The sequence below is a fragment of the Lissotriton vulgaris genome, chromosome 5, assembly GCF_964263255.1.
Source record: "Lissotriton vulgaris chromosome 5, aLisVul1.2, whole genome shotgun sequence".
Classification (NCBI taxonomy): domain Eukaryota; kingdom Metazoa; phylum Chordata; class Amphibia; order Caudata; family Salamandridae; genus Lissotriton; species Lissotriton vulgaris.
The window spans coordinates 1,229,276,646-1,229,304,369 of record NC_141693.1 but is presented as its reverse complement, the minus strand read 5'-3'; the positions used below and the strand labels follow the sequence as shown (position 1 = coordinate 1,229,304,369).

The following is a 27,724-nucleotide window of genomic DNA, read 5'->3' as shown; positions in this document are numbered from 1 at the left end:
CAACGTTGAAATTGGAGAACAAGAAGTAGAGGAGGAAGAGGTTCAAAGTCCTCCAGGAAGAGGGGTAACGCAGTACCAAGGAAAGGTGGTCAAAGGGGGGACCCCAGCTCCGCGAGCCCAGTTCCCTCAACCACCCAGAATAGGGACAACTGGAAAGACCTATAGACAAATGCCTCTTTTCGTAGGAGGAGAGGAGTGCTATTACGTTGATCCCTTAACAGGACAGAGAGTAGAGAGAGAAGACTGCACCCTCGGGCAGCCTTAGATGTGGATCAAAGGGGACCCTACGTTGAGGCCGAAGTGGCAGGGTGCCCCACGACATTCTTAGTAGACACAGGAGCCACCCGATCCACGATAAGATCAGCCGCAGTTCCAGGCCTGCCCATGTCTGGAGAGACAATCCAAGTAGTGGGGGTCGCAAACAGGAGAATAACAAGCCCATTGACAGAACCAGTACAGGTGAAAATAGGGAAGTACAGCGATGAGCATCAGTTTGTGGTTTGCGATTCTAGTCCTGTATGTCTGTTAGGAAGAGACCTTTTGTGTAAATTAAATTGTACCATATACTGTACACCGCAAGGAGTGGAGGTATTGACCAATGATGATGATGCTGACTTCAAAGTCGCAAACTCGAGAATATGTGTGGAGCTGTACCCCACTTTGACAGTGGATGAGCTCCCATGGGACCTAAGGGAGACCGTGGCACCAGAAGTGTAGGATTTCACTGGGGAAGAGATTGGACTGGTCAAGGGAGTAGACCCAGTGAAAATTGTAGTGAAACCGCATGCTGAGTTTCCGAGAACACCCCAATATAAATTAACTCCAGAAACGATTGCAGGTATAAAACCCGTGATAGAGTCCATGATTAAGCAGGGAATACTGAAAGAAATCGTGGGTAGTCCATGTAACTCCCCGATTATGGGTTTGCAGAAACCAAATGGGAAATTCAGGATAGTGCAAGACCTTCGAAAGATTAACAACATAGTCGTCTCATGTTATCCAGTGGTACCGAATCCATCAGTGATACTGTTCCAGATACCGTTCCAAGCCGAATGGTTCACTGTGATAGATCTTTGCCAGGCTTTCTTTTGATCCCATTGGACGAGGATAGCCATTTCCTTTTCGCTTTTAAGCTGGAAGACCGAGTATTAACATGGTGTCGTATCCCCCAGGGGTATACAGAGAGCCCATCGATCTTTAATCAGCTATTGAAGAAAAATCTTGAAAGTCTAGTGCTGCCCCAGAAGTCAGTTCTGGTCCAGTACATAGACGACCTACTTGTGGCGTCAGAAACTGAAGAGGCTTGCAGGGAGGACTCCATTGCTTTGCTAAATCATTTGGCCGCAAATGGGCACAAGGTGTCCCCGGGAAAATTGCAGTACTGCCTGACAGAGGTGCAGTACTTGGGGCACAGAATAGAGAAGGGGAAACGGAAGGTGTCCCCTGACAGGATAGAGGCGATCATGAAGATGAATGCGCCCAAAACACAGAGAGAGGTCAGGATGTTCCTAGGGATGGTGGGGTATTGCCGACCGTTGATAGCGAACTTTTCACTGAAAGCAAAACCCTTCCAAAAACTGACGCACAAGGAGGTGAGTGATCCGGTACCATGGGACAAGGACTGTTTGATGGCGTTCCTGCAGCTGAGAGAGGACCTGTGTCGTGCTCCTGCTCTGGGAATGCCTGATTACGATAAAATATTCTTGCTTTATTGCTGTGAAAGAGAGGGTTGTGCTTTGTCTGTGTTGGTCCAAATCCATGGGAATGCACGTAGACCAGTTGCCTACTTCTCGGCTACTTTAGACCCAGTAGCCGCAGCGTTGCCCGGATGTCTCAAATCCGTTGCTGCAACAGGTGTCAGTATCGAGCGCTGTGAAAATATTGTGATGGGGCACCCGTTAGAGGTGTATGTGCCCCATTCAGTTGAACTGTTGATGACCAGGACCAAAACACAGCATCTGACCAATAGCAGGCTCACGCGCTATGAGCAAGTTATTCTTGCAGCAGAGAACGTGACCCTCAAGAGATGCTCTGTTTTGAACCCTGCTACCTTGATGCCACTCCCAAGTGACATAGATGATGATGTATGTACAGACCATGATTGCCTTGATGTGACTGAACTATGCACCAAACCGAGACCCGACATCGTGGATGAGCCACTGACTGACCCCGATGAAGTATTCTTTGTCGATGGCTCATGTGTAAGAGACGAAGTTGGGCAGTTGAGAGCAGCTTATGCTGTTTGTACAATTACTGGAGTTGTGGAAGCCGGATGCCTGGAAGGAGTACACTCCGCTCAGGTAGCTGAAATTATTGCATTGACGCGTGCCTGCCTGGCAAGCAACCAAATTCGAGTCACCATATACACCGACAGCCAATATGGTTACGGGGTAGTTCATGATTACGGGCAATTATGGTCTCAACGAGGTTTCATGACTTCTTCAGGCTCACCCATTCGTAATGGAGAGTTCGTACGTTTGCTGTTAGAAGCTTTGCAATGTCCAGCAGGTATTGCAGTTGTAAAATGTACGCCCACACCAGGAATATGGACTTCGTGTCACAAGGCAATAGATATGCCGACGAAGTCGCTAGGTATTGTGCAGAACAAGGGTACTCTTTCACAGAGGTGGAGGTGGGCGGAATAAATGTAAGAACTGAATTAGCCATGATATTGGAAACTGTAGACACTTGGGATGAGCTGAAATGTATGCAAGAAAATGCACCCGATTTCGAAAAGCAAACATGGGAAACTGCAGGATGTGTGATAGGTGAGGCGCATTTCTGGGTTTCGGCTGACGGAAGAGCAGTGTTACCCAATGAGATGGTGAGCCCAATGGCCAGACAGATACACGGTCCAGTACATCTAGGGAGAGATGCTATGCTGAGGGTGTTCAGGCAAACCTGGTACAACCCTAAGTTTAGAGTAGCAGCAGAAGCAGTGTGCCAGCGTTGTGTGACCTGTCAGCAGTTAAACGTAGGAAAGAGAACACCAGTTGTGTTGAGTCACATAGGGAGGTCTGGAGGTCCGTTCAATAGGATGCAATTGGATTTTATCGAAATGCCAAGGTGCAACCGCCTTCGTTATGTCCTGGTGGTTGTCTGCATATTTTCCAGATGGGTCGAGGCATACCCTACACGCAGGTGTGACACACTCACAGTAGCCAAGTTATTGCTTAGGGAACTCATACCACGCTTCGGGGTACCGGCCTCTTTGGAATCAGATATGGGAACCCATTTCAATAGTGAGCTTGTGAAGATGATTTGTGCGGCTCTGAACATAGACCAGAAATTGCATTGTAGTTACCGACCAGAAGCTTCAGGAATTGTGGAGCAGATAAACAGCACCATCAAAAATCGGATTGCCAAAATGTGTTCATCGACCTCCCTGAGTTGGCCTGATGCTCTGCCATTGGTCCTTATGAGTATTCGTAGCACCCCAGACAGAAGAACAGGATTGTCACCGCATGAGGTGTTAATGGGGAGGGCAATGAGACTGCCATCAGTACCAACTGCTGCACTGTTAAACATCACAGATGATATGATCCTGGACTATTGTAAGGGGCTGTCTGACGCCATTCATTCTGTGTCCCTTCAGGTGCAGGCTGCTGAGGTTCCATCGTGCCAGGACCCGTGCCATGACCTGTGCCCTGGGGACTGGGTGCTTGTGAAAAAGCACGTGAGAAGAAGCTGCCTAGATGTTCGTTGGCGTGGGCCCTACCAGATCATCTTGATCACGAACACTGCAGTGAAGGTGGGAGGCCTGCCCAATTGGATCCACGCGTCTCATACGCGGAGGGTTCCAGCACCTCTGGAAGAAACAGCTCCTCTCTCGGATGGAAGTCCAGCTGCGGACCGAGAAGCCATAGAGGGGGCCAGCCAAGCTGTAGAGGTGCCAGAAGAAGTTGGGAACGAGTCTGACCAGCCTGAGGACGGTCAGTACAACAGCGAAACAGACGACGCTACAGAAGGAGAAAGTAGCTGGGAGCACGAATCAGACACCGACCAGTCTGAAAGAGAGCGCGAACAAACCAGAAGGTCAAGGAGCAGAAGGGTAAGGCGTGGAGAAGCCAGTTGGCCGCAAAGGAGGAGTTCAAGCCTGAGGTCAACTCCAGAGAGAACCCTTGCTCCAGTATCTGAAGACTCAGACCCGGAGGAAGGTGCGCAGGGCGCTGAAGCACCAGATCTAAGAAGGTCAAGAAGAGTACGTGTGCCTAGCAGAAGATACGCAACTCCTGAGTGGACATATCTGGCGACAAATGTCTTTGGAGCGGGAGACAGGGAGGATACGAGCGGTGGTGGTGTCCAGCTCTGAGCCCATCATCACTGTGGAAGTACAGCTGTTAGTGCCTGGAGTCGAAGCAGAAGGGTCACTAACGTTCACACTCCCCAACCCTCCCCGCTTAAGCAAGTTAAAGCACATGTTTTTCACCGAATTGCAATTCCCCGACTTCGGAACAAAGATAACAAGCCATGAAGAGCACATTCTTCATCTGGAGATATTGAACTATGCTATTCAAGCTGCAGGCTCGAAACTCATCGTAGATGCTTAAAGACTTTTGTAAATAAGCAAGAAAAAGAAGATTACCTAGCGCCTAGGAAGCAGAGAATCTTAGGGACCTTCCTATTAGTTGACGGAGAAGGGCTAGGGTTGTCTGTGTTAAAGCTTCAAAAAGACTTTTGCAAAAAGAGACTGCCAGCTTCCAATTGTGTGATTCTAAAGACTGGTTGATCAAGAGAGACTGTAAAGGAATAAAGAAGAAAATAACTTTTGGGTTGAAATAAGAGAGAGAGAATCATACTGTCTGAAGAAATGGAGGCCGGTAGTCCGAATCGTAGAGCCAAATGTATAATAGGGACACTAATAGTAGGAGTGATACTTCTAATAGCTTTGGTAGTTACTGTATCATATGTAGTGGGACGTGAGAGAGAGGCAAGGGTATCAGACGAGAAGTCTGTAGTGACACCAAGACCCACTGTTGCTGGTAAGACAGGAGAAAGCATACATGAGAAAGCGTTATTAGCAGCAGAAGCCCGTAGGTTACACATGGATGAGTCCCAAGGCGACTTTAGGTCAAATGCTTATGCCAAACTTTTGTATGAATACGTGGATGCCATGGAGGTCAAGGATTGCTACGTCTGCATGCAACTGCCTGCATCTGTAGACGAAGGCATTAGATATCATCACCTCCCGTTGACTTATGGCATTACATGTAGCTTATTGCTCAGCATATTTTATGGGAGAGATAGTTTTGAATACTATTTCTCTAATTATGACTCAGTGTTACCAGAAGTCCCAAACTACAAGCAAATGAACAAGTGGGACTACTGGAAGAGTGAAGATAGATTGGCCAAGTTCTTCATTCCTTGGGATACCTTAGATACTTCACATGCCCGCAGAAATAACTTGACATGCAAGGTGTCAGAAGTCGAAAAGAAGTTTATAGGGCAGGTGGATGATCGATATAGAAGGCAAAAGATTTTGAAGAAATCAGGACAATGGAAAACAGATTGGACAGAGGAAGAGAAGGCACACAAGAGAAAGGGTAGTAGTGGTCCAATAGCTTTGGATAAGACACAGAGAGGGAAGTTATGTCTTCACAGAAGCAAAACGTATTACGAAAATGTATTCGTAGGAGAAGTCAGTTGTGAACATGCTTTCAAGTTAGAATATTACACAAAGGATTTCTTGAAAGGAATGCAAGTGATTCCAAATGTATATTTTGTATGTGGAAGAAATGCCTACGTGAGACTACCTGATAACTGGTATGGATCATGTTACTTGGCAATTGTCTTTCCCAAAATATACCATGCTCAAGACTTAGAGATCATCGAGGGCAAAGCCTCGACAAGAGGGAGAAGAGATCTAGGAGATGCAGAATTAGTTGGAGATGTATTTGGAGCTGCATTTCCTATCTTAGGACTGATCCTAAATGATGTCAAAATCAGGCGACTGGCAACAGTCGTAGACAGGTTGTCTGCCAGCACTGTTAGAAGGGGAGATGCAATCGATAAGGGCCATGGTGCTTCAGAACCGTCTTGCTTTAGACGTCCTGCTAGCTAAAGAAGGCGGAGTCTGTAAGGCTTTGAAGGTCCAGGAATGTTGCACTTACATTCCAGACAATTCAAAACCTCTTGAGAAGGTCATTATGAATATAACTAATATTCACAAAGAGATCGAAGACCTAACTAAAGTAAATGTTTGGGAAAAAGTGGGTCATGGAATGGGCGAAGTTGGAGGTTGGTTCGCCAATCTAGGGAAGAGCTTTGTATGGTATGTGCTGAAACCTATCATCATAATAGTGATCTGTATGATCCTGTTGTGGGGATTGGTAAGGTCATACCAATGGTATAGATCGAGGAGATTGGAGAGATCCAGGAGAGAGCAGTTACAGAGATTGGCTGCAATACAAGATAATCAGTACCGGAGTCTGAGGGCTCTAGAAACGCAGAAACGAGGGGCATTAGCCATTCGTTCAGTTTAAATGTTGGTGATGACCCCTAGAGGTCATCAAAGGGGGGAACTGAGAGAGCGCAAACTGAACGAAATGTATGAGTGCACCAGAGTTGCAAGTAGTACGCACAAATCATAAAGAGAAATGCTATGAGTGCTGAAAATATATTCACCTATACCTTGAAATGTGTAGCTAATCTAGAGATTTTATATAGAAGTAGAACTAATACAAACATGTGTGAAAATGTATACTTTTATTAGAAGTGATTAATCAGGATCCATGTTATGTAGCTGCTAAATGGAAGAAATTATGCTGCCAGGCATAGGAGGGAACGGGCCTTATGGCTAGGCCAGAAGGGTTCAGAAACGTAAATTGCTTTACATAGACATGGATGGCACTAATGTTACACTGATTTGTTTATTCATTGGATTTATATTCCATAGATGTGTTTCCTTATTATGTTATAGAAAGACGCTAACATGTTATTTTAGTTAAATTGCGAAAGGGTTGTAGGCCTGAAATGATGAAAGGATTTTTGATTTGCACGTACTGGTACAGGCCGAACTGTGTCAGGGGAAAATGTTGCAAGCTTCTGTTAGAAGTCTATGAGAATGAAGATTCAGCTACGGATGTCTGTCTGCAAATGTGAGGGGGATCCAATTAATAATTGGATGAATAGAACTTTGTTCAAGAGACTGGTGCAGACATGGAGGAGGGTTCAGGAATGTTTTAGGGGGTATCGGCGGGCCGGAGAAGAGTGTGAGAAGCAAGGTCAACGCTAACGCACGAGGCCCAAGTGAAGAACAGCATGGAAAAAGCCAGAAGAGACATCACGTGAGGGGCGTCTCACGAGGGGCGTCTCAAATGTTGTTGTGATTTGTATTAGGGTCAGCACCCCGGGGTGGAGTTAGAGCAGATGCCTGAGGACCCTTTAGAGAGCGGATGGGTAGGCAGAAAGGGGTCATGACTGGCGATCATAGGTTTTCATCTAGAGGCTAAGAGTGGGTGATCTTCTTAGGAAGTCATTCACAGCTGACACCTTTTGGTAGGTTGGGACTCTGTTAAGTAGGGATACCATCTAGAGCAGGGTAGGGACAGCCTAACCTGAAACCTTCCCTCCTCCTGTAAATGACGGAGAGATCACAATATGTGTCGATGCTTGCAGCCCTTTTAATTTTGGAATTAGTCCTAGTTGTGTTCTTTGCTCGCTTAAGGGCTTTCCGAGAGCACATGTATGTAGTGGTGCCTGTATACCTTTTGAATCTCATCTTGAGATGCCTGTACTTGCAGTTAACCTTGACTCTATAATAAATATTTAAAAGCTAGAAGTAGTTTGTGGTTTTTCTGAGTCGAGTCATCATTAGCAAAGTTAACCTGGTATTGGATGCACTTTCTTTCCTCAACGACAGGCAATAAAGGTTCAGACGACCAGAACGGGGTTTAGATCTAGAGTGATAAGATAGAGATCTACAATCTCGCCCCCGCAAGCCCTTGCTCCAGCTCCCCTATATAGTCTTAAGGTGTGTAGTCCAGAACATCTTTGACCATTGGGGCACTCCCCAGGTGGACTTTTTGCTTGAACTGTGTAAACCTGTTACAGCTTGTGGAGATACGGCGTTACCCGATCCTTCGTAAGTGTGTAATCACATTTCTTTTTTCTTATTTTTCACTGGTACTTTTTCCGTTCATCCCAAATCTTTTAACCATTTGGTATGCATGTTGGTATTTCTGTCATTTACGTTTGAACTTCACGAACTTCTACACACGCGCTTTTAGTTGTCACTCGGTGCACCCGTTGATATCGATTTTGCCAATACACAACACGTACGGCATGTTCCTTAGACACTCCGTTGGGTTATTAAAGGTAGCACGTTTGGTCCTATTTATAATAATAATAAAATAATAATAAAAGGGGTCTTATCATGCGCAAACTTAGCCCAATGGGCGTCAAGGCGCCTAATTCCAAATCCAGCTCATAACAAAAACTCTGCAGCTCAACCTGTGTAGGCTCTAGAAAAGCACCACGTTTTTAAGGCCTTTTTAAACAGCGCTAGAGAGGTTAGAGTCTTGATCTCCATCGGCAAGATGTTCCAGAGCTGGGGGGCAGCGACGGAGAAGGCCCTAGCTCCCCACCTGGTGAGCTTGAAGCGAGGGACAACAAGTTGGAATAGTCCCGAAGAGCGAAGACGCCTTTAGGTCCATCCTCGAGAGCTCTATAGGTCAGACACAGAATTTTAAAATTAATTCTGTGCTGGATAGGCAGCCAATGAAGGTCTCTCCTCGCAGCAGTAGCAGAGGAAGCCCTAGGGAGATCTAGGACAAAACGTGCAGCCGCATTCTGCACGATTTGCAGCCGGTGTATGAGGCCCTTGTTATCATTTGGTATATACGCATATGTTGTCGGAGTAACTAATTTGGTCCTGTCTTACCCATTGTTTTCAGACCCCTGACGAAGGGTCATGGTTTTCTGACCCGAAATGCATTGGGTGGAGGTAAAATCATGAGGAATCTCAAATTGCGACATAAGAGTATTATTATGCACGCAAAGAATCACTGTTTACAATTCGTCTTTCACAATGAATTGAAGTTTCCTTGAACTGGAATCAAAATAAATTGAACTTTGAGAAGAAACCTACTTGTTTCATTGTTTATCAAGCGCATGGTCACGAGGGTAGGTGATCCTACCCACAACACTCGACACTTCGTTTAAAGGCACGGTCTGACTATGTGCGACGACTAGAGCGCCCTCACGAACTATCTTGAAGTACAGCCAAACTTGTTTATCATTAACAGCGAGTACACAGGGATAATACGTTTTCTCAGGACTTTTTGCTTCCTCATAAAATTGTCATTGCCAGACTTTCTGTGCCCTCCAGTATCCGTTGAGAAGAATCTATCAAGAAAATGTATTTCTTCCACTTCGGGCTGCGGTAGTTACCATTCACTTCACCACACTGCTTCCATACTCCTGACGGGGCAACAGAGGTCAAGAAGTTCGCCACGTTAGCATTCACGGACAGCAGACCTAACATGGCCATGTGACATCATCACGTGGTGTCCCCGCAATTCATTTAAGCAGGAAACACTGGCCGCAGCTCACTTGACCGCAAGTTGGTGAGAGGCACTCGAGAATACAGGTAAGGAGACTATGACTGTTGTTGGAATGGGGGTAGGAAGGAGCATGTAGTTTTGCACAGCTGAGCGCTTAGTTTCTTTTTAAAAAAAATATATTTTTATTGGTTTTCACTTTAATTGTAGTTACATACATAATCCAGTCGGCAGTTTGGCTATTTATACAGCAGATTAGCAACCCTAGGTAGAAAACATCAATTACAATCACAGCAGTCATGTGTCGCTCTTCAGTGAGTTGCAATTCCATTTCTACTGATGGGGAAACGCAGATGTCGCCTTGATAGGTGTTCCACTTGCCCCACTTTCTGTCCCATTTCTTAGGACACCCTTGTGCGTGCTTTAAACACTTCTTTTTCTGCTATCATGCAGCTATCATATTCTCTAACCCATGGTCTAAGTGATGGTCTGTCCGCTACCCCCCACCGCCTTGCAGTCTCCGTTTAACTAGAGTGTATCCCAGTGTTGCCATTTGTTGTTCTACCTCCGTGAGGCCAGTCCGTTCCCACATGTTAAGAAGCCCCAATCTTGGCGTAAGGGTAAGTTCCTTTCCCAGGGCTTCACAAATATGACCTGTGGCCCCCTTCCATAATGGTTGTACCCCCGGGCATTCCCTGATCATATGATAAAAGGTTGCATCTTGGTGGCAGCCCCGAAGACAGAGCAAACTCGTCCTTGAACCTATTCTTGCTAGGGTTAGTCCAGTCTGTAGTATTTTAAGTTGAATAAGCCGGAAACGAAGGGTAATGGCGGCCTCCCAGGGGGACATTAGTGCCGTCTGCCTGTCTTCATCATGCATGGGCCCGAGGTCCACCTGTCACTTCTCCTAAAGTTTAAAGAACGTATCAGGTAGATTGTTACATAGCTTTTTATATGTTAATGATATGGCTTTGATGAGCAACGGACCATCTAGTAGTCTGTCCTCCAAGGGGGACAAATCCGGTGAGTCCGCCATATCCGGAAGAGCAGTGGTGATGGCGTGTCGGATTTGCAGGTATCTAAATACCTCCTCTTGGGCCATACCATTTTTCTCTCTTAAGTCTGCGAATTTAAGGATTGCACCCCTCTGCACCAGGTCTCGTATCGTTGAGATCCTGATAGTATCCCACTTGTCGAACCCTGGTTGATGACATAAAAGTCCCAGCTTGTGAGTAAACCACAGTGGCATGGCTTTGGTGAGGACATTTGACCAGCCAAGACGTGAGTTTGCCAGGTGTCATATGGCCACTGTGTGGGCTGTGGGGCCGAGATATTGTCCTTTCCGAGCCCTAGAGTACAGTGTCCCCAAGTAACCTGTGTGTCCCATTGGTATTTATCCAATATGTAGGCTGGATCAGTTGGGGAGCGGTAAATCCAATGATTCACTACCACCTGCCGTGAAGCCCAGTAGTGAGCGCTTAGTTTCTTGAATACATTTTATGTCCATGTTGCCTTCAGTATTTAAGGAGGTTTGGGAAGCTAGCCCTGATGGACTTTGGCATCAATACATGACGATCTCTAAAGACTGAATACTTTTTAACTCACCACCCCCTGGAGGCTGACAAGCACATCCAGGGGAGTGAGTTTCTAGAACTGTACATTGAGGGATCATCTTTGGGAGTCATGTGTGAACGTGTTTTATTAAAGGGAGAGGAGTACCCTTAGTCTTTCCCTCCCATCACAGGTACACAGCTAAAGCTTAAAAAACTGGTTGATTGGTAAGTACATGTAACGAATGCAACAACTGCATAGAGTAGTAGATATACACATGTAGGGATGCAGATAGTAACTGGCAATCTTATCATTTTGCAGATGATCTGTGAATAAGCTGATCTTTGGGGAGAGGAGTTGCCTAGCGGCTAGGGCGGTGGACCTCAAATCTGGGGAACCGGGTTAGAGTCTCCGCAATGACGCTGAACATCCTGTGATTCTGGGCAAATCACTAAGGGCCCGATGTAGGTCGGTCGGTAACGGACGAAAATCGGTATTTTCGGCCGTTACCGATCGGTAAATAGGTGAATGGTATGTAGGGGGCATTATTTTACCGAATCGGTAAAATTACCGATTTGGTAATTTTACCGATTCGGTCAAATAAAAAATCGGTAAATTTACCGATTCTGATCCACCCATATGTAGGTGGGACTCTTCAGAGTCCCAGGAGCCTTAACGAATCGGTATTTTACCATCAAATCCAATTTGATGGTAAAATACCGATGCCGGTGTTCATGCCCATGTGTGCATGCACACCTATGCCATGTGACAGGCAGACCTGCCCTTAGGGCATGTATGCCTGCCACATGGCACCCGAGCCTGTTTTGGGGGTGCCAGAGGGTGTCAAAGTGACACCCCCTGCACCCTTGTATAAATCAGTATTTACCGATTCGGTAAATACCAAATCGGTAATGCCCATTCATTCCTATGGGCTTTGAATCGGTAAATACCGAAATCATCCGATTCGGTATTCCAGCGCATCTGGAATACCTACATGTCGACAACATTGATTTACCGATTTTCAATTACCGAATCGGTAAAATTCGGTAATTTAAAATCAGTAAATCAATTCTACCTACATCTAGCCCTTAATCTCACCATGCCTAACAAAAATTAATGTGTCCTCATGTAATGCAACTGGTGCTATATAAAGCACTTTGATACCAGACACTGGTTCAAGTTCGCGCTATGTAAAACTCTGTGAAAAAATAAAATAAGAACTCCTTCCTGGCTCAGAGGAGTTAAAAGATTTAATCTTGTGAATTCCCAACCACCAACGGTGAGTGCTCAAAAAGTATGGTCGCTCACACATTGTAAATTTTTTATTCCACACCATACTAATAGGAATATCATTATCCTTTGAATAGGCTGTCACACCTCCTTCTTGAGAAGACCCTATTTGATGCATCTACAAACACATATATATACAGGGTCGAAATGTCGAAGTACAACCATCTCATGTCCTGGCTCACTATAGCAATTATGTAAAAAAAATAGGACTAGCTAAAGTGTAAGACCTGAAAAGGATGGCGAATTGATGTTATTCTCTTGTTTACTGTTTGAATTTGAAAGGTCACCCATTTGCACTATATGTCATCATAGTCACCTATTGAATTGTCTGTGTTATTGTTATTGTGTTTTCCTTGTCAGACAGCCCCATTGGTATAATCTGCTTGTATAAAATTGTTTACACAATTGGCAAGAAAAATAGAGAAACTAAAAAAATAATTTAATATGTATATATATTTTTTTTATAAAAAGGTACTGAGGTGTGGTACATTTATAAAAGTCTAGTACAAAATCACTATTGATTGTAAAAAAAATAATCAGATTCTGAACCAGTACCTCGTGGTACTTACCCAACGAATCACTTGTAGCGTTATAGCGGAGATGAGCAGCAGACATTGTCAAGAAGAATTTGGCTGTGTTCTTGGCGTCCTCCTGACTTCAGACAACCCTTAGTTGTTCAGGTCTCCAATTGTGATACGTTTTTTAAAGGGGTTCACAAATCTGTATCCTCCAACCTCCTTTAGTGTGACTTAATGGAACCTCATGGTAACTCCACATGAGCCTCTGCACGGTTTCCCTTAAGGATGTTGACTCTAAAAACTGTGTGTTTGGTAATTATTATTTTGGCCAGACAGGTGAGTGTGCTAGAGGCTCTTAGTTCCCGTCTAACATTCACCTCCTTACATCCAGGCAAGTGAGTGTTGCGAACAAGTCAGCTTTCCTGCCAAAAGTAGTTATTCCTTTCCTTTTTAACAGTCTATCACCCTCCTCACTGTTTATACCCCTCTCCATCCCACTGAGGAGGAGCATTTGCCCAGTTAGATCCTAGGTGAGCAGTGAGCTTCTACCTAATCGGCAACAAGGAAATACAACTGGATGACCAGCTCTTCATGGGATACTTTTGTGGCAATTAAGGCAAAGTGGTGCAGAATATGGCCCTATCCCAGTGGATCATCCTCTGCATCAAGACTTGCTCCCCTTTGACCAGAAAGAAATCTCTGGAAGGGATTATGGGCCATCCCACCAGGGCCAAACCTACCACTTTCACTCTTGCAAGAGGAGTGCTAATTGTAGAGATATGTAAGACAGTTATGTGGACATCTACACACTTTCTCCAAATATTACTGCCTGGATTGGGAAGTGCGCAAGGACTGCCACTTTACCAGGTCTGACTACAGGACTGCCTTATATAACCATCCACCAGCTCCTCTTAAAGTAGGTTATATCATTGTAATCTAATCTAAAGGTGAGAAATCTGCATACAGAAATATCCATCAAAAGAAAAAGTTATTTACCTGGGCTAATGATATTTCTGGTGGATACTCTTTCTCCTTGCAAATTCATCACCTATATAGTTATCCGATGTGCCAGACTAGATCCGGAGAATTCAAAGTTCTCAAGCACAGTATGCTTCTGTGCAACCTCCAAGCTCTACTGCCTTGCTTGTGTGCCACCTTTTTTAAAATATAACACAAATTCTGTCCAAGGGAATTTGAGCACTTTATGAGAGTACCAGTTACATTACACAACATCACACTAATTTCTTGAAAAAGGGTAGATTAGGTGATGTGCCGAGGACCAAAGAATATTGAGCCTACACCGGACCTTGTACCTGGTTCCTGTTCCGATGTTGGTAGCCCTGATCCTAAAGTCACGTCATTCACAGTGGCCTGAAGAACAAGCAGGTTAATTACGGGTGTAATGATAACCATACAAAGTTTATTGGAACAGTAGGCATTGTGTAGAAAAAGGAGGCAAGTGGCTGATTAATCTCTGCACAAGGAAGGAATAAGTCATTTAACATGAGATGCCACAAAATGCCCATCAGTGCTCTGGGGTTTCTATTTTTACTGAGGAGATGGCACTGGGGACTTACACCAGAGTTACCATCAGAAATAAAACTGATTCAAACTAAGTAGCTGTCAGCATTGAGAAACGCTCAAGAGATGACTTGGTAAGTTTAGTAAAGAAACTGAAAAACTGCAAGGCACCAGAAAGAAATGGAATAACTAACCAGGCAATCTAGATGCTCCCTAATACACAATGGATCATCTTGCTAAGATCATTACAAGTCCTGGATTTAATATCAATGGATCAACTGGAGTAGTGTTTCTGATTATAGCCAAAAGCATTTTACAGGGTATGGCACACAGGTCTACAAGTTGATTAAGATCGTTTGTCAGCGACCCAGTAAACCTGCTGGCTACCCAGCATAATGCGCCTTTCATGTTATGGTACGAGAGGAGTGTTCAACAGTACGTCCTATTCTTGCTTGAGTGCCTCAGGGAGGGTTCAATTCATCCCATTTATCTTCAATCTATTTACATATGATATTTCCAGACACTTTAAGAAGACAGATCTTTTTCTTTATACTTTTAATGTATCAGTCATCTCAGTATTTTCAATGAAAAAGGAGTGGATAATAACCTAGAAACATTCCTCATCAAAATCTCTGGAAGGTATTTAGAATTGAGATGTTGTATTGATCTTACATTAAATTGGCTATTGTGGTTCGTGTATTGTTCATGTTTAGCTGAGACACGTGCTCCATGGTTTCCTATTAAAATGTAGAATGTTTAGATTAATTCCTTTTTTGACTAACTGGCTGAAAGCAGATGCTGTCTGCCCTAATGAAGAGCTGTCAACTTCCTCCTGAATTGTATTAATTTGCAACAATTAGCGATAAGTTGTAGAGGTGTATCTGTCATCATAGCGGCACATGAACAATACGATCTCTATTTATGGACTCAAATTCGATTTCCACGTGTGACTATGGTTGCCCGTGTATATCTTCAAGGAACCTTTTTGTGATAACAGTCAAACTAGTACAACTACTGGAGACTCGCTTACCTTTCATTTCCACCTTTGCCCATTTTGGGATCACTCGAGGACACAGAGTTACCGGCTTGAGTGCACGTTTTAATTGGCGAGTGAAGCATTTATAAGCATGTCACCTTGCTCATGCTTGTGAGCATCGAGGGACCGGTTCAGGTGTACTACGTCCTATGTCGAGTGCGCGGATGTGCTTTTTCATTGGATGATTGCTCAAGAGTACGGATCAAGTATATCACGTGCTCTGACTGCTGGAAACTGCGATCTATTCTATTGGATGTCGGAAGTCTGAGGAATAAACTGCAATTCTATTGCAAAAGTGATCTTATCTTCATGTTCACTGGACAATATTTCCTGCTTCTTGTTTTTGAAAAAAATTGATTCGTTGTACTGGGAAATAAGTTCATTGGACATCATTTTACACTTGTTGTTGGGCTGTTGCTATTCCAACTCATTTACTTTGGCGTATAGTTCTCTGCGTGCCTGCAGGTTTTTCCTCTATTTCTTTGGGGAGGGAAATATACATCATGCAGTTTGAGCCTCCTGTGAAATTTTACAAAATAACGCAGACCCTCCCATTTCATGGACAAGATGGAAGTTAAAATACTCCATTGTTACTCCATTGTTTAAGGTCTGATGGTTAAAGTGGTTTGTATACTTGAAGATGCTCAAATATTTTCACCTTTAGATTTAAGATCGGCCTAGCATCAGATTGAATTTACAGAAGACTTGAAACTTTTAACTGCATTATTTATGCCAGATGGACTATATCAATTTAAAAGGATGCCATTTGGATTAGCTTCATTGTTCCAAAGGGCTATGTTCCACATTTCGAACAACTTTGTAAAGTGTTTCCAAGATTATATGTTGGTATTTTCAAAGGATGAACATTTGGAACATATTAATGAAGTATGGAGAAGGCTTCAAACACATGGCATGACTCTCAAGACCTCAATATGCAAATTGTTCCACAATTCTGTGGATTATTTAGGCCATTCTTTGTCTGTTGATGGAGTTGTGCCCAAAATATCTATTGTAGATGCTACCATCAATGCTTCTGCACCAGAAAATAAAGAACAACTCTTCTCCTTCATGGGGATGTGTATTGTAGTTAATTCATTAGGAATTTTCCACCAAAATTGAACCTTTGGGGGAACCTGCCAAGGTAAATGTGGAATTGGTTTGGTCTAAAAAACAGCAACTGGCATTTCAGTGTGTTAAGAAAGATATTATGGAGGCACCTACATTGAAGCATTTCTGTTTATACAAAGAATGTATAATTACTGGGAACGCTAGCATGTATGGAGTTGATTGTGTTATCACAGAGGTGTGGTAAAGAAGAGTGGAATGCAGCTTTTGCATCCAGGACCTTCAATGATACTCAGAGGAGGTAAGCAGTGATTGAAAAAGAGGTGTTGGCATTCCTATAGGCTATTGAAAAATTCAGAAATTACATGTGGGGAAGTCTATCCACATTAAGGATGAAACACAAACCGCTGGTGAACATATTATCACCTGGTGGGGGGTGGAACACCACTGCACGCATTTCCGGATTAACTTCAAGACTACAAGAGTCTTACTTTAAAGCAGAATTTGTTCCTGGGAAGTGCAATGTGATGGCTGATTGCTTATGAAGGCTACCTTGCTGGTTGGAGGATACTAATGTAAGTTTGAGTGAAGTGGACATGATTGCTACTGTAAAGGATGTCGTTGCTGTGACTTTTTTATGCCATTACAGAGAATAAGTGAGCATAGAGTGAAATGAGGGATACGTTATGACAACAGGTAACCAACTGTGTGTCTTGGAATGTTGGCATAAGGAACTGATTTCTCTAGAGTGATTACCATTTTTGAAGGCTTCATGAGAATTGGATGTGGAAGGTGGATTATTATTCAAACAAGGTAAGTGTGTTGCTCTAGTTGATATGCGAAAAGTGATTTTCGGGCACATGCATCATTGTCAATTGCATTTGAAACGGGTCGAATCGCAATTTTCGGCCATTTGCGAATGCAATTGACAAAATTGGGATGCATCATGTTTTTCGTAATTTTAGAAATCGCAATCACGTTGCGATTTCTAAAATTGCGATTGCATTTAAGAAATCGCAATTTGAGATTTCTTAAATGCAATGCAGGAACATTTTTAAATTTGCGAATTCGCAAATAGGGAGAGGTAAATTACAATGAAGTTGACCTTCATGGTAATTTGCGAACACTTTCAAAAATGCACAAAAGTGCATTTTTGAAAGTTTCATTTTACACACACACATGCCTTTGGGGCATGTGTGTGTGAAAAATGCACTTAAAGTTATATTTCAGGGGTGCAGGGGGGGGGGGTCCTTTGGTACCCCCTTCACGCTTGAAATTGCATTTTAAATTTGCGATTCACAAATTGCTAATCGCAAATTGAAAATGACTTCCCATTCATTCCTATGGGCCTCTAGGCCCATAGGAATCAATGGGAAGGGATTCCTTATTTGCGATTCGTAAATTGTGAATCGCAATTAAGGAGATTTAAGAAATCGCAAAGCCGTTTGCGATTTCTTAATTGCGATTCCTTAATTTTCGCAATTAAGAAATTGCAAACGGCAACAATGATGCATGGGGCTGTTTGTGTCTGGCTCATGAGGAGCACATTCGTATGTCGGCTATGAAGAGGCTTATCAGAACGTGTTTTTGATGGCCAGGTATGGACAGGATGCCAGACAGGGTAGTAAGAGAGTGTGATTAATGTGTTAATGGTGAGAAAACCTTCAAGGTTAATCCTGCACCTTTGAAACCTGTTGAATGGCTGAAATTGCCTTGGAAACTTCTGGTCCATTTTCTTCTTTACCTCAAAAAGCTAGGTTTGCTTGAGTGATGATAGATTATCACTCCAAGTCACTGGAAGTAAAATTATTAAGTAGAACACCACTCAAGTAGTAATTGAGTTTTTTAAGGAGACTGTTGCTAGAGAAGGATGTCAAGCTGTTTTAATTACGGAATATGGAACTCAGCTTAAGTCGCAAGAAATGGAAAGATTTCTCAAACCGTGTGGAATACGAAACATGAACCTCACAGTAATGAATTAGTAGAGAGATTCAACAATGTTTTAAAGGACTATGTGGTAGAGGCACGTAAGAGTGGTTGTTAATGGAGGAATGTTCTAAGGTAAAAATTGTGGATGTGTCGCATTACACCTCATTTAGTTATGGAAGTGCGCCCATTAAAGTTACTTAAAGGAAGATATCCCGTTTCCAAGTTGTGTCCATTTTGGTTCAGGAAAAGATGTGGTAATAGCAGACGTAGTATGATGTGGATAGTGTGAGCAGGGAAGTCAAAGGGAAGCAGAGTAAGACTAAAAAATGGTATGATATCAAATGGAATATTAAAGAACCAATTGGAGATTGGGTGAGGATTCTCAAATCTGGTATACTCCACAAAGGTGAGCCCAAGTTTGGGAAGGTGATGAATGTCATTAGGGTTTACCAACAGAGTTGTTACACAAGATGGTAAAGTGTGGAACCCTAGAAGGGTTGTTAAATGCAAACATATGGCAAATTTTGATAAAATGGAATATGAGCAGAGTTGTGATGAAAGTGACATATTTCTTCCAAAGGTTGCCAAAATTGTACCAGAGGGAAACGCTGTGAATGTTTCTGGTCATGAGGGTAGTAAAGTGGACACTGGCTGGTGTTGAATTGACATAGCAGAGTGTTGGTAGAAATGAAGTTTAGAAAATATGAAAAAAGATTTGTGCCTTTTTATCTATTGTTTGAATTATTTTTAATTTTTCACTTGAGGTTTTATAGTACACCTTTCATATGTAAAATAGTATTTTTTCTATGTCTTGCTGTCAAACATGTATCTACACTGGTGATGAAGGGTGGAGTTTATGCACTTCGAAAACGGCTTTTGTAGAAATGCGTCTCCGCTTTAATCTTGGAAAAAAAAATACTTACTTGAACTCGCGACCAGGAGTGCCCTTTGTGTAAGAACAAAGGGCACTCCTGGTAGCGAGTTCAAGTAAGTATTTTTTCCAGCATATATTTGACTTGACCAGTCTGAGCTTATCTCAGAAAGCCTTTTGAAAACCTTCCTATTGTTATATTCCATATAGGTACCATAATATAGGCCCAGGTTACTTCATTACACTTCACCTATACTCTTCCCTACATTACACTTATAACGGTTTACAGAGACTGAACTTTTACCTACATACAACACGGCATTCAGAACGTAGGTTTTCCCTAGTTCAAAATCTCATGCATTATGCATGAGGATTCTTGAAAGCACAGCAGGACTACCATCTCCTGTATAATATCTATGTATAAAGTTCATGCCCGACGTCATCCTTATATTTACAACAAGGGGTGGTGAGGGACAGAGTCTCTGAATTAAGCAGAAAGCTCTCACCCAGTCAAGAGATCAGGGCTAGATCCAACACCGTTTTTTAGCTCACTGCACCATCCCAGTTTCAGAACCTGGCTGTATGCAAATTAGTCTGTTCCTGTCCCTGTGCATGATGGGAACAGGGCAAACCAAACTACAAAAGCCAATTCTTACACTGGGAAGGAAACAAGCTCCCGGGGACCGGTTTCTGGCATTACAGCCGTCTTCGGCTCGGTTTGCTTGAATCCTGATGGTGCAATGAGCAAGGGTCTCACATCTGAGAATACCCTTCCACGCTTAGGGTGGACAAAAATATTTACAACAAGGGGTGGTGAGGGACAGAGTCTCTGAATTAAGCAGAAAGCTCTCACCCAGTCAAGAGATCAGGGCTAGATCCAACACAGTTTTTTAGCTCACTGCACCATCCCAGTTTCAGAACCTGGCTGTATGCAAATTAGTCTGTTCCTGTCCCAGTGCATGATGGGAACAGGGCAAACCAAACTACAAAAGCCAATTCTTACACTGGGAAGGAAACAAGCTCCCGGGGACCGGTTTCTGGCATTACAGCCGTCTTCGGCCCGGTTTGCTTGAATCCTGATGGTGCAATGAGCAAGGGTCTCACATCTGAGAATACCCTTCCACGCTTAGGGTGGACAAAAATATTTACAACAAGGGGTGGTGAGGGACAGAGTCTCTGAATTAAGCAGAAAGCTCTCACCCAGTCAAGAGATCAGGGCTAGATCCAACACCGTTTTTTAGCTCACTGCACCATCCCAGTTTCAGAACCTGGCTGTATGCAAATTAGTCTGTTCCTGTCCCAGTGCATGATGGGAACAGGGCAAACCAAACTACAAAAGCCAATTCTTACACTGGGAAGGAAACAAGCTCCCGGGGACCGGTTTCTGGCATTACAGCCGTCTTCGGCCCGGTTTGCTTGAATCCTGATGGTGCAATGAGCAAGGGTCTCACATCTGAGAATACCCTTCCACGCTTAGGGTCATCCTTAGGCCGACACAGTAATACAGCAAGGTAGGAACCCTGGGTAGACCTATGGATATATATACATCATATCTTGCTGAGATAGGGAGAGGAGACCAGTACTTTCTGGCAGACACACTGACCAGAGACGTTGAGGTTTATGCATGCAGACACTCCAGCTCGCAGTGGTCTAACATCTATTGAGTGTTGTCCAACTGAAGACCAGGACAGGATCCCACAGTCTCTCCCTTCAGGTAATGGGGTTGACTCTATCCTAGAGGGATTCTTGGCTTAAACACCTACACACATGCTAGGTACACTTAGGTACATCTAGTTAGGGAAACGCATCTTTTTATTATCATGTATTTTATGTACTTGTATGTATTCATGATTACTGCAAGATGGTAGAGCTATCCCATTTATTTACTTTCATAGTACTGCTAATCATTTATATATTTTACTTTCTAACTGTTGTTGCAGCTCATATATTTTACACCAGAATGACAACTGTTCAATAAATACTTATTGAAAACGCCCAGCCTGTTTATTCTGTGTCCCTCCTAAAGACAGACTAAGTAAGCATGAGTGACTGAGCATAAAGTAGTATGGCTTTTCCAAGGTCCCGAGAGATCAGGGTTGTCATTTTCAAGGGTTGCCAAGAACTACTCTCTCATTGGTAAGAGCAGATTCTAGTGGCACTGTGAACTAGCAGATACAAAAGGCCAACATAACCTGTGGGGGGTTTCAGAATCAGTCCGACACCAATCTTACAGTGTATGCTATCCAACCGTGCAGATCCTGTACAGGTTTAATCAATCAATCAATCAATCAATGCATTTATAAAGTGCGCTACATACCGGTGAGGGTCTCAAGGTGCTGGGGAGGAGGGGGGCCCCTACTGATCGAAGAGCCAGGTCTTGAGGAGCCTTCTGAAGTCCAGCAGGTCCTGAGTCTGTCGTAGGCTGGTGGGGAGAGCGTTCCAGGTCTTGGCGGCGAGGTAGGAGAAGGATCTGCTGCTGGCAGTGGTTTTCCGGATACGAGGAACTGTGGAGAGGGTGAGGTTGGCTGAGCGGAGGTTTCGGGTGGGGGTGTGGAAGCTGAGTCGGTTGTTGAGGTATGTGGGTCCGGTGTTATGTAGGGCTTTGTGTGCGTGGATGAGGAGTTTGATGGTGATCCTCTTGTTGACGGGGAGCCAGTGCAGGCCTCTCAGGTGGGGTATGATGTGGCTGCGTCGGGGTACGTTGAGGATCAGTCGTGCCGAGGCATTCTGGATTCGTTGTAGTCATCTCAGGAGCTTGGTTGTTGTTCCTGAGTAGAGGGCGTTCCCGTAGTAGAGTCTGCTGGTGATGAGGGCCTGGGTGATGGTTTTTCTCGTGTCTGGAGGGATCCGTTTGAAGATCCTGTGGAGCATGCGGAGGGTGTTGAAGCAGTACGCGGAGACGGCATTGACTTGCCTGGTCATGGAGAGGGTGGAGTCGAGATGACTCCCAGGTTGCGTGCGTGGTCTGTGGGTTCCGGGGCTGTGCCTAGCGATGTGGGCCACCAAGAGTCGTCCCAGGCTGATGGGGTGGGTCCGAGAATGAGGACTTCCGTCTTGTCTGAGTTCAGCTTCAGTCTGCTGTCCTTTATCCAGTCGGCTACAGCCTTCATACCTCTGTGGAGGTTGGTTTTTGGCGGTGTGGGGGTCTTCGGTGAGGGATATGATCAGCTGGGTGTCGTCGGCGTAGAAGATGATGTTGAGGTTATGTTGTCGTGCGACATAAGTGAGCGGTGCCATGTAGATATTGAACAGCGTTGGGCTGAGGGAGGATCCCTGTGGGACGCCGCAGGTGATCTCGGTGGATTTTGAGTGCAAGGGTGGGAGGTGGACGCTCTGTGTTCTGCCGGAGAGGAAGGATGTGGTCCAGGCCAGGGCCGTCTCTTGAATTCCGGCGTCATGGAGGCGTGCTGATAGGGTGCGGTGGCAGACTGTGTCAAAGGATGCTGATAGGTCCAGGAGGATAAGGGTGGCTGTTTCTTCTTTGTCCATCAGGATCCTGATGTCGTCAGTGGCGACGATGAGGGCGGTCTCGGTGCTGTGGTTGCTGCGAAAACCGGATTAGGAGGGGTCCAGGATGTTGTTGTCTTCGAGGTAGCGGGTTAGCTGTTTGTTGACAATCTTCTCTGTTACTTTTGCCGGGAACGGGAGCAGGGAGATGGGCCGGAAGTTCTTGAGGTCCGCCTTGGGCTTCTTTAGAAGGGTGTTGATCTCGGCGTGCTTCCAGCTTTCCGGGAAGGTTGCTGTCTCGAAGGAGATGTTGATAGTTTTTCAGAGGTGGGGCGCGATGGTTGTGCTGGCTTTGTTGAAGACGTGGTGAGGGCAGGGGTCAGATGGGGATCTGGAGTGGATGGAGTTCATGGTTTTGATGGTGTCTTCGTCGCTGACGTTGGACCAGGCGGTCAGGCGGCTGGTGCAGGTGGTGGTTGCAGGGGTCATGGACTCTGTGGTGGGTGCTGGGGTGTCGGAGTTGAAGCTGTCGTGGATGTCGGTGATCTTGCAGTGAAAGAAGGTGGCCAGGGAGTCGCACAAGTCTTGTGATGGTGGGATGTCGTTGGTGTTGGAGCTGGGGTTAGAGAGTTCTTTCACGATGCTGAAGAGCTCTTTGGTGTTGTGTGCTTTGTTGTCTAAGCGGTCCTTGAAGGTGGTCCTCTTAGCGGCCCTGATGAGTTGGTGGTGTCTGCGGGTGGCGCTCTTGTGGGCTGTGTGGCTGTCAGGTGTTCGGGTGTGGAGCCATTTCTTCTCCAGCTTCTGACAGGTGCTCTTGGAGATCCGGAGGTCTTCGGTGAACTAGGCGGCTTTCTTGTTGGTGTGGTTGGTTGTGGAGGTCTTGAGAGGGGCGAGGGTGTTGGCGCAGTTGTTGATCCACTGTTTGAGGTTGGTTGCGGCGGTGTCTTGGTCGGTGGGGTCGGTGGGTGGTCTCAGGGTGAGGGTGGTAGTCAGTTGGTCCTTGGTGACCTTGCCCCAGCAGCAGCGTGGCAACTATTGGGTGCTGTGGTGTGTGGTGGGTTTCCTGAAAGTGAAGTGGACACATTTGTGGTCGGTCCAGTGGGGTTCGGTGGTGTGGTTGAAGGATACGTGGGGGCTGGTGGAGAAGATGGGGTCCAACCTGTGTCCAGCACCGTGGGTGGGTGTCATCACGAGCTGTTTGAGTCCGAGGTTGGCGAGGTTGTCAATCAGGGTGGTGGAGTTGGCGTTGTTGTTGTTCTCGAGGTGGAAGATCAGGTCCCCGAGGAGGATGTAGTCTGTGGAGGCAAGTGCTTGGGTGCTGACGAGGTCGCTGAACTGTGGTCGAGGTCCGGGAGGTCTGTAGACGAGTGTTCCTCTGAGGGTGGTGTTGGGGTCGGTGTGGATCTGAAAGTGCATGTGCTCGGCGGAGGTGAGGGTGTCGTCTGTGATGGTCGAGATTCTGATGGTGTCTTTTTGGATGATGGTGATTCCCCCTCCTACTCCGTTGGTGCGGTCTCTGCGGGAGATCTTGTAGCCCTGTGGGATGGCTATGGCGAGGTCTGGTGCTGAGGTGGCGTTCAGCCAGGTCTCCGTCAGGAAGGTGACGTCGGGGGTGGTATTGTCTAGGAGGTCCCAGAGTTCGATGGCGTGTTTGCGGGCGGAGCGAATGTTGAGGAGGATGCAGCGGAGGTGGTTTGGTTCTCTTGTTGGTGGTTTGGTGGGCTGGATGCTGATGAATCTGCAGTTCCGGCAGGCGAAGGGCCCCTGGGTGCGCTTCGGGGTGGCCCGGTAGCAGGGGTGGTCGCACTCAGTGCGTGGAGGGTGCTGGAGTCGTAGTGCAGTCTGGCGTTGCGGGGGGCGCGGGGTCCAGGGGTTCTAGCGCTGGGCACGGTCCAGGCGCGGACAGGCGCAGACGGGCTTGCCTTTGGCACGCCTTCGGCACGCCAGCGGTGCGCCCGCTGCGGCGGCCGCTGTGCGGCCTCCATAAGAGGCGAAGTGGGAGGGAGGGGCAGCTGGGAGGCGGGAGCAGGGCGGCCAATGAGCGAGGGCAGGGGAAACCGAAAGGAAAAAGGGGGCGGGCCGCGGGGGAGCAGTGGAGGGAAGCGGGGAGCAGGGTAAACACAGAGGGCAGGGGCGCAAAAAGGAGCGCCTGAAAAATATATAATAACAGTAAATAAAATACAGATCCAACAACAAATTACAGCACAGCAAAGAAAAGGAAGGTAGTGCCAGGGGGACACCAGCGGCGAACCCTCGGTCGCACTCGGGCACTCAGGGGAGTCGTGCGGCGTGGGGAGTGACCGGGGGTCAGGTCACTCCCCAATAGGAACTATATTACACTATTCTGGGAGTTTTCAGGGCATGCAAGAAGTACTATTTGTTAATGCTTGTTACCAGGGCTGAGTAGGCCTGTTGGGTACCATGCGCTCTATAAATTTGGAATAATAGAATAGATTACGGATTTCGTGCAGCGTTCTTTTTGCCGATGGACACTTCGCCATTTTCACTGCAGCTCATAGTTAAACAGTGCTGTGGTTGTAGGTGGCGAAATGCCTGTAGGGGAGCAGGGGTATGGTGGGGGGGCACTCCCAGCTAAAAAATATTAAAGCAAGAGGCAATCACTGTGGGGCAAACACCAGTATCAAGAGCGTGTTGGTGTTTTCAACGCAGTGAAATTTCAGCAAATCGTACTAGTGAGTGGAAGCAGTCAGCTGTCTGTCAGGAAGGCTTGGGGCCTTTCAGCCAGTGGGTTGGGGCTGGTTCTAGAATTGACACTTTAAGAAATGGAAGGGCTGAGTGCACTGAGCCAATTAAACATTCAGGTGCAGACACCTGGTGGATTTCCTGGTGTCTCGCTAAGCCCCATGGGCCTTGAGTGGAAGTAAGAGGAGCCTAACCACTCCCTTTGAGGTAGCTGCCATTTGATTACAACCAGTGAGCAAGAGTGAGCAGAAGAGACGTTTGTAAGTACCCTCCCAAAGTCCTACTGGTAAGAGGAAGCATAAGTTATAGACCACCGCTTATGTGCCTTGCTTGGGTGTTGCTAATGGAACCTTTGCCACTGTGACATCGATTCCATTATTTGCAGAAGACTTGCCCCCATTGTAATTGTGAGAAGGCCTGCTCTGGTACTCCAGGGTGCTTTAACAATGTTAGAAAAATCTGGGTGTAAGGACCTCTTCCTTACAGCTAGAACTTTCAGGATGTTTCAATGCCAAGTACTCTGTCTGCCGAGAGCAGGTGTACCAGAAAAAGGAGGAACAGGGGGATACTCCACAGTTCATACGTGGTCTGGTTGATTGGTGGTGCCTGCAGAAGATTCATTAGATCATGCTTCAAGTGGAAACGTTTTTATAGTTTCAGAGTTTTTGAGAACGTCCGGAGCAATGGAGACGGTGTAATGCACAGATTGGAGATCCTGTGTCACACTTGAAGGAGGGCTGAAGATAACAGAAAGGGTCCTTTTAAAGTCACAGTGGGAAGGGAAGAGGCAAGACAGAACCCTGCTGGACCCAAAGGCTGGATGGGTCTACACTAATCTGACTCCAACCACTGCAGGGTGATTCCACGTGGCTAGTCTGTTTCATGTCATTCTCTGCCAATCAATCAAGGCTAGTGATGGAGCGGGGTTTAGTAGAGTGCAGAGACTACTCACTCCAGACAAGACAGTAAGTGAGTGGTGCAGGCATTGACACTTCTGTAGGGATATCAATCAGAGAAAGTAAAAGGGGTAGGTAGCACTGCATATCTTAGTCCTGGGAAGGGGTTATAGAACAGAATTCAAATGTATTGTTGCTCAAACAAGGGGCTTGTACCAGGATCTACACACTGTGCTAGCCATATTCTCTTATTTCTTGTCAGTTCTCACTGCCTTCCATATAACCGCTCGAGAAGCACTTTGCAGAAAAGTTTAGGACCTTACCCTTTTTTGCATAAAAGGTTGAGACCTTACCTTATCGGACTGTTCTGCTCCCCTTCGTGTAAGAAAGCGCGTTGAGGCTTTGCAGGTTATGGGGATTCGCGAGACAGCCACCCATCTTAATTTATTAATTCATTCAATAGGAGTAACCTTGACTTATACCTACCATCAGTCTGGGCCCAGTCTCCGCCCACTAGTTTGTAGATGTTGTTGTTTCTGTTCACGCCCCAGACTCCAGCAGCTCCCACTGTGACATGCTTGAGAGCACCGGGGATCTGCGTCCAGCCGCTACTGTAGAGGGTGTAAATGTTGTCGTTTGCATTCACACCGTACACCTGTCCATTGCCGGCGTCGATTTGTTTGAGAGCTCCAGGCACCTGCTGGCAGTTCAATTGAACAGTCTGACCTAGAAGTGAGAGTTTAAGAGACAAAAGTTTTAGATCAGGTTAATGCTGGTGATTTTATTGGAACATATGTGTAAGTCATTTATTAATGTTCTTTTTTGTAAAGGATCTTTGATTCAGTTTCATGTTCATGGAAATTTCGAGGATGACAACTCTAAGTCCACCACTGCCACTGCCATTTGCTCCAGGAAGAGGTGGTCTTACGTTAATGGTAACTTACCTCAGTTTGCAAGGAGGCCATTATGGTTTGGTCAAGGAAGCCAGTGAGGATAAAATAAGGTCTTTTCAGCCAGGTGTCAGTTTTGTAGGGTCTCTTGGTAGTGTCTGTCCAGGGCCGGCGCTAGGGTTGGGCAGTATGGGCAGCTGCCCATGGCCTCGCACTCAGGTGAGAGGCAGGGGGCCACACCTTCACTGTGAAATGAAACACTTTCACAGATTGCCCCCTTGCTTCACCAGGGCCCACTCCCCACACAATTACAATACACATCAGAGATGTCTAGTGTCGACCGCGTGGTGGCATTCCTGGGGGTGCAGAGGGGTGGAGGGGAGGTACAAACAGAGTGGGGAAGTCAAAGCGGCAGGGCCAGCAATTAGGGCTCAGAGTGTCTGGGGCGAGGCAACACCTCTCTTAAGTACCGGCCATTCCCTGTCTGCATTTTGTTGCTAGGTGACA

The 27,724-nt window shown here is 45.7% G+C and overlaps 1 protein-coding gene across 1 annotated transcript in view; it reads right to left on the bottom strand.

Moving 5' to 3' along the window:
* The window catches only part of LOC147712365 (fish-egg lectin-like), a 140,711-nt gene that overhangs the window by 39,201 nt on the left and 73,786 nt on the right, over positions 1-27,724 (bottom strand). The window contains exon 2 of the mRNA XM_086923068.1: positions 26,814-27,053. Within this exon, the coding sequence (XP_086779194.1) occupies positions 26,814-27,053 (240 nt within the window). The remainder of the gene's footprint in view (positions 1-26,813; positions 27,054-27,724) is intronic.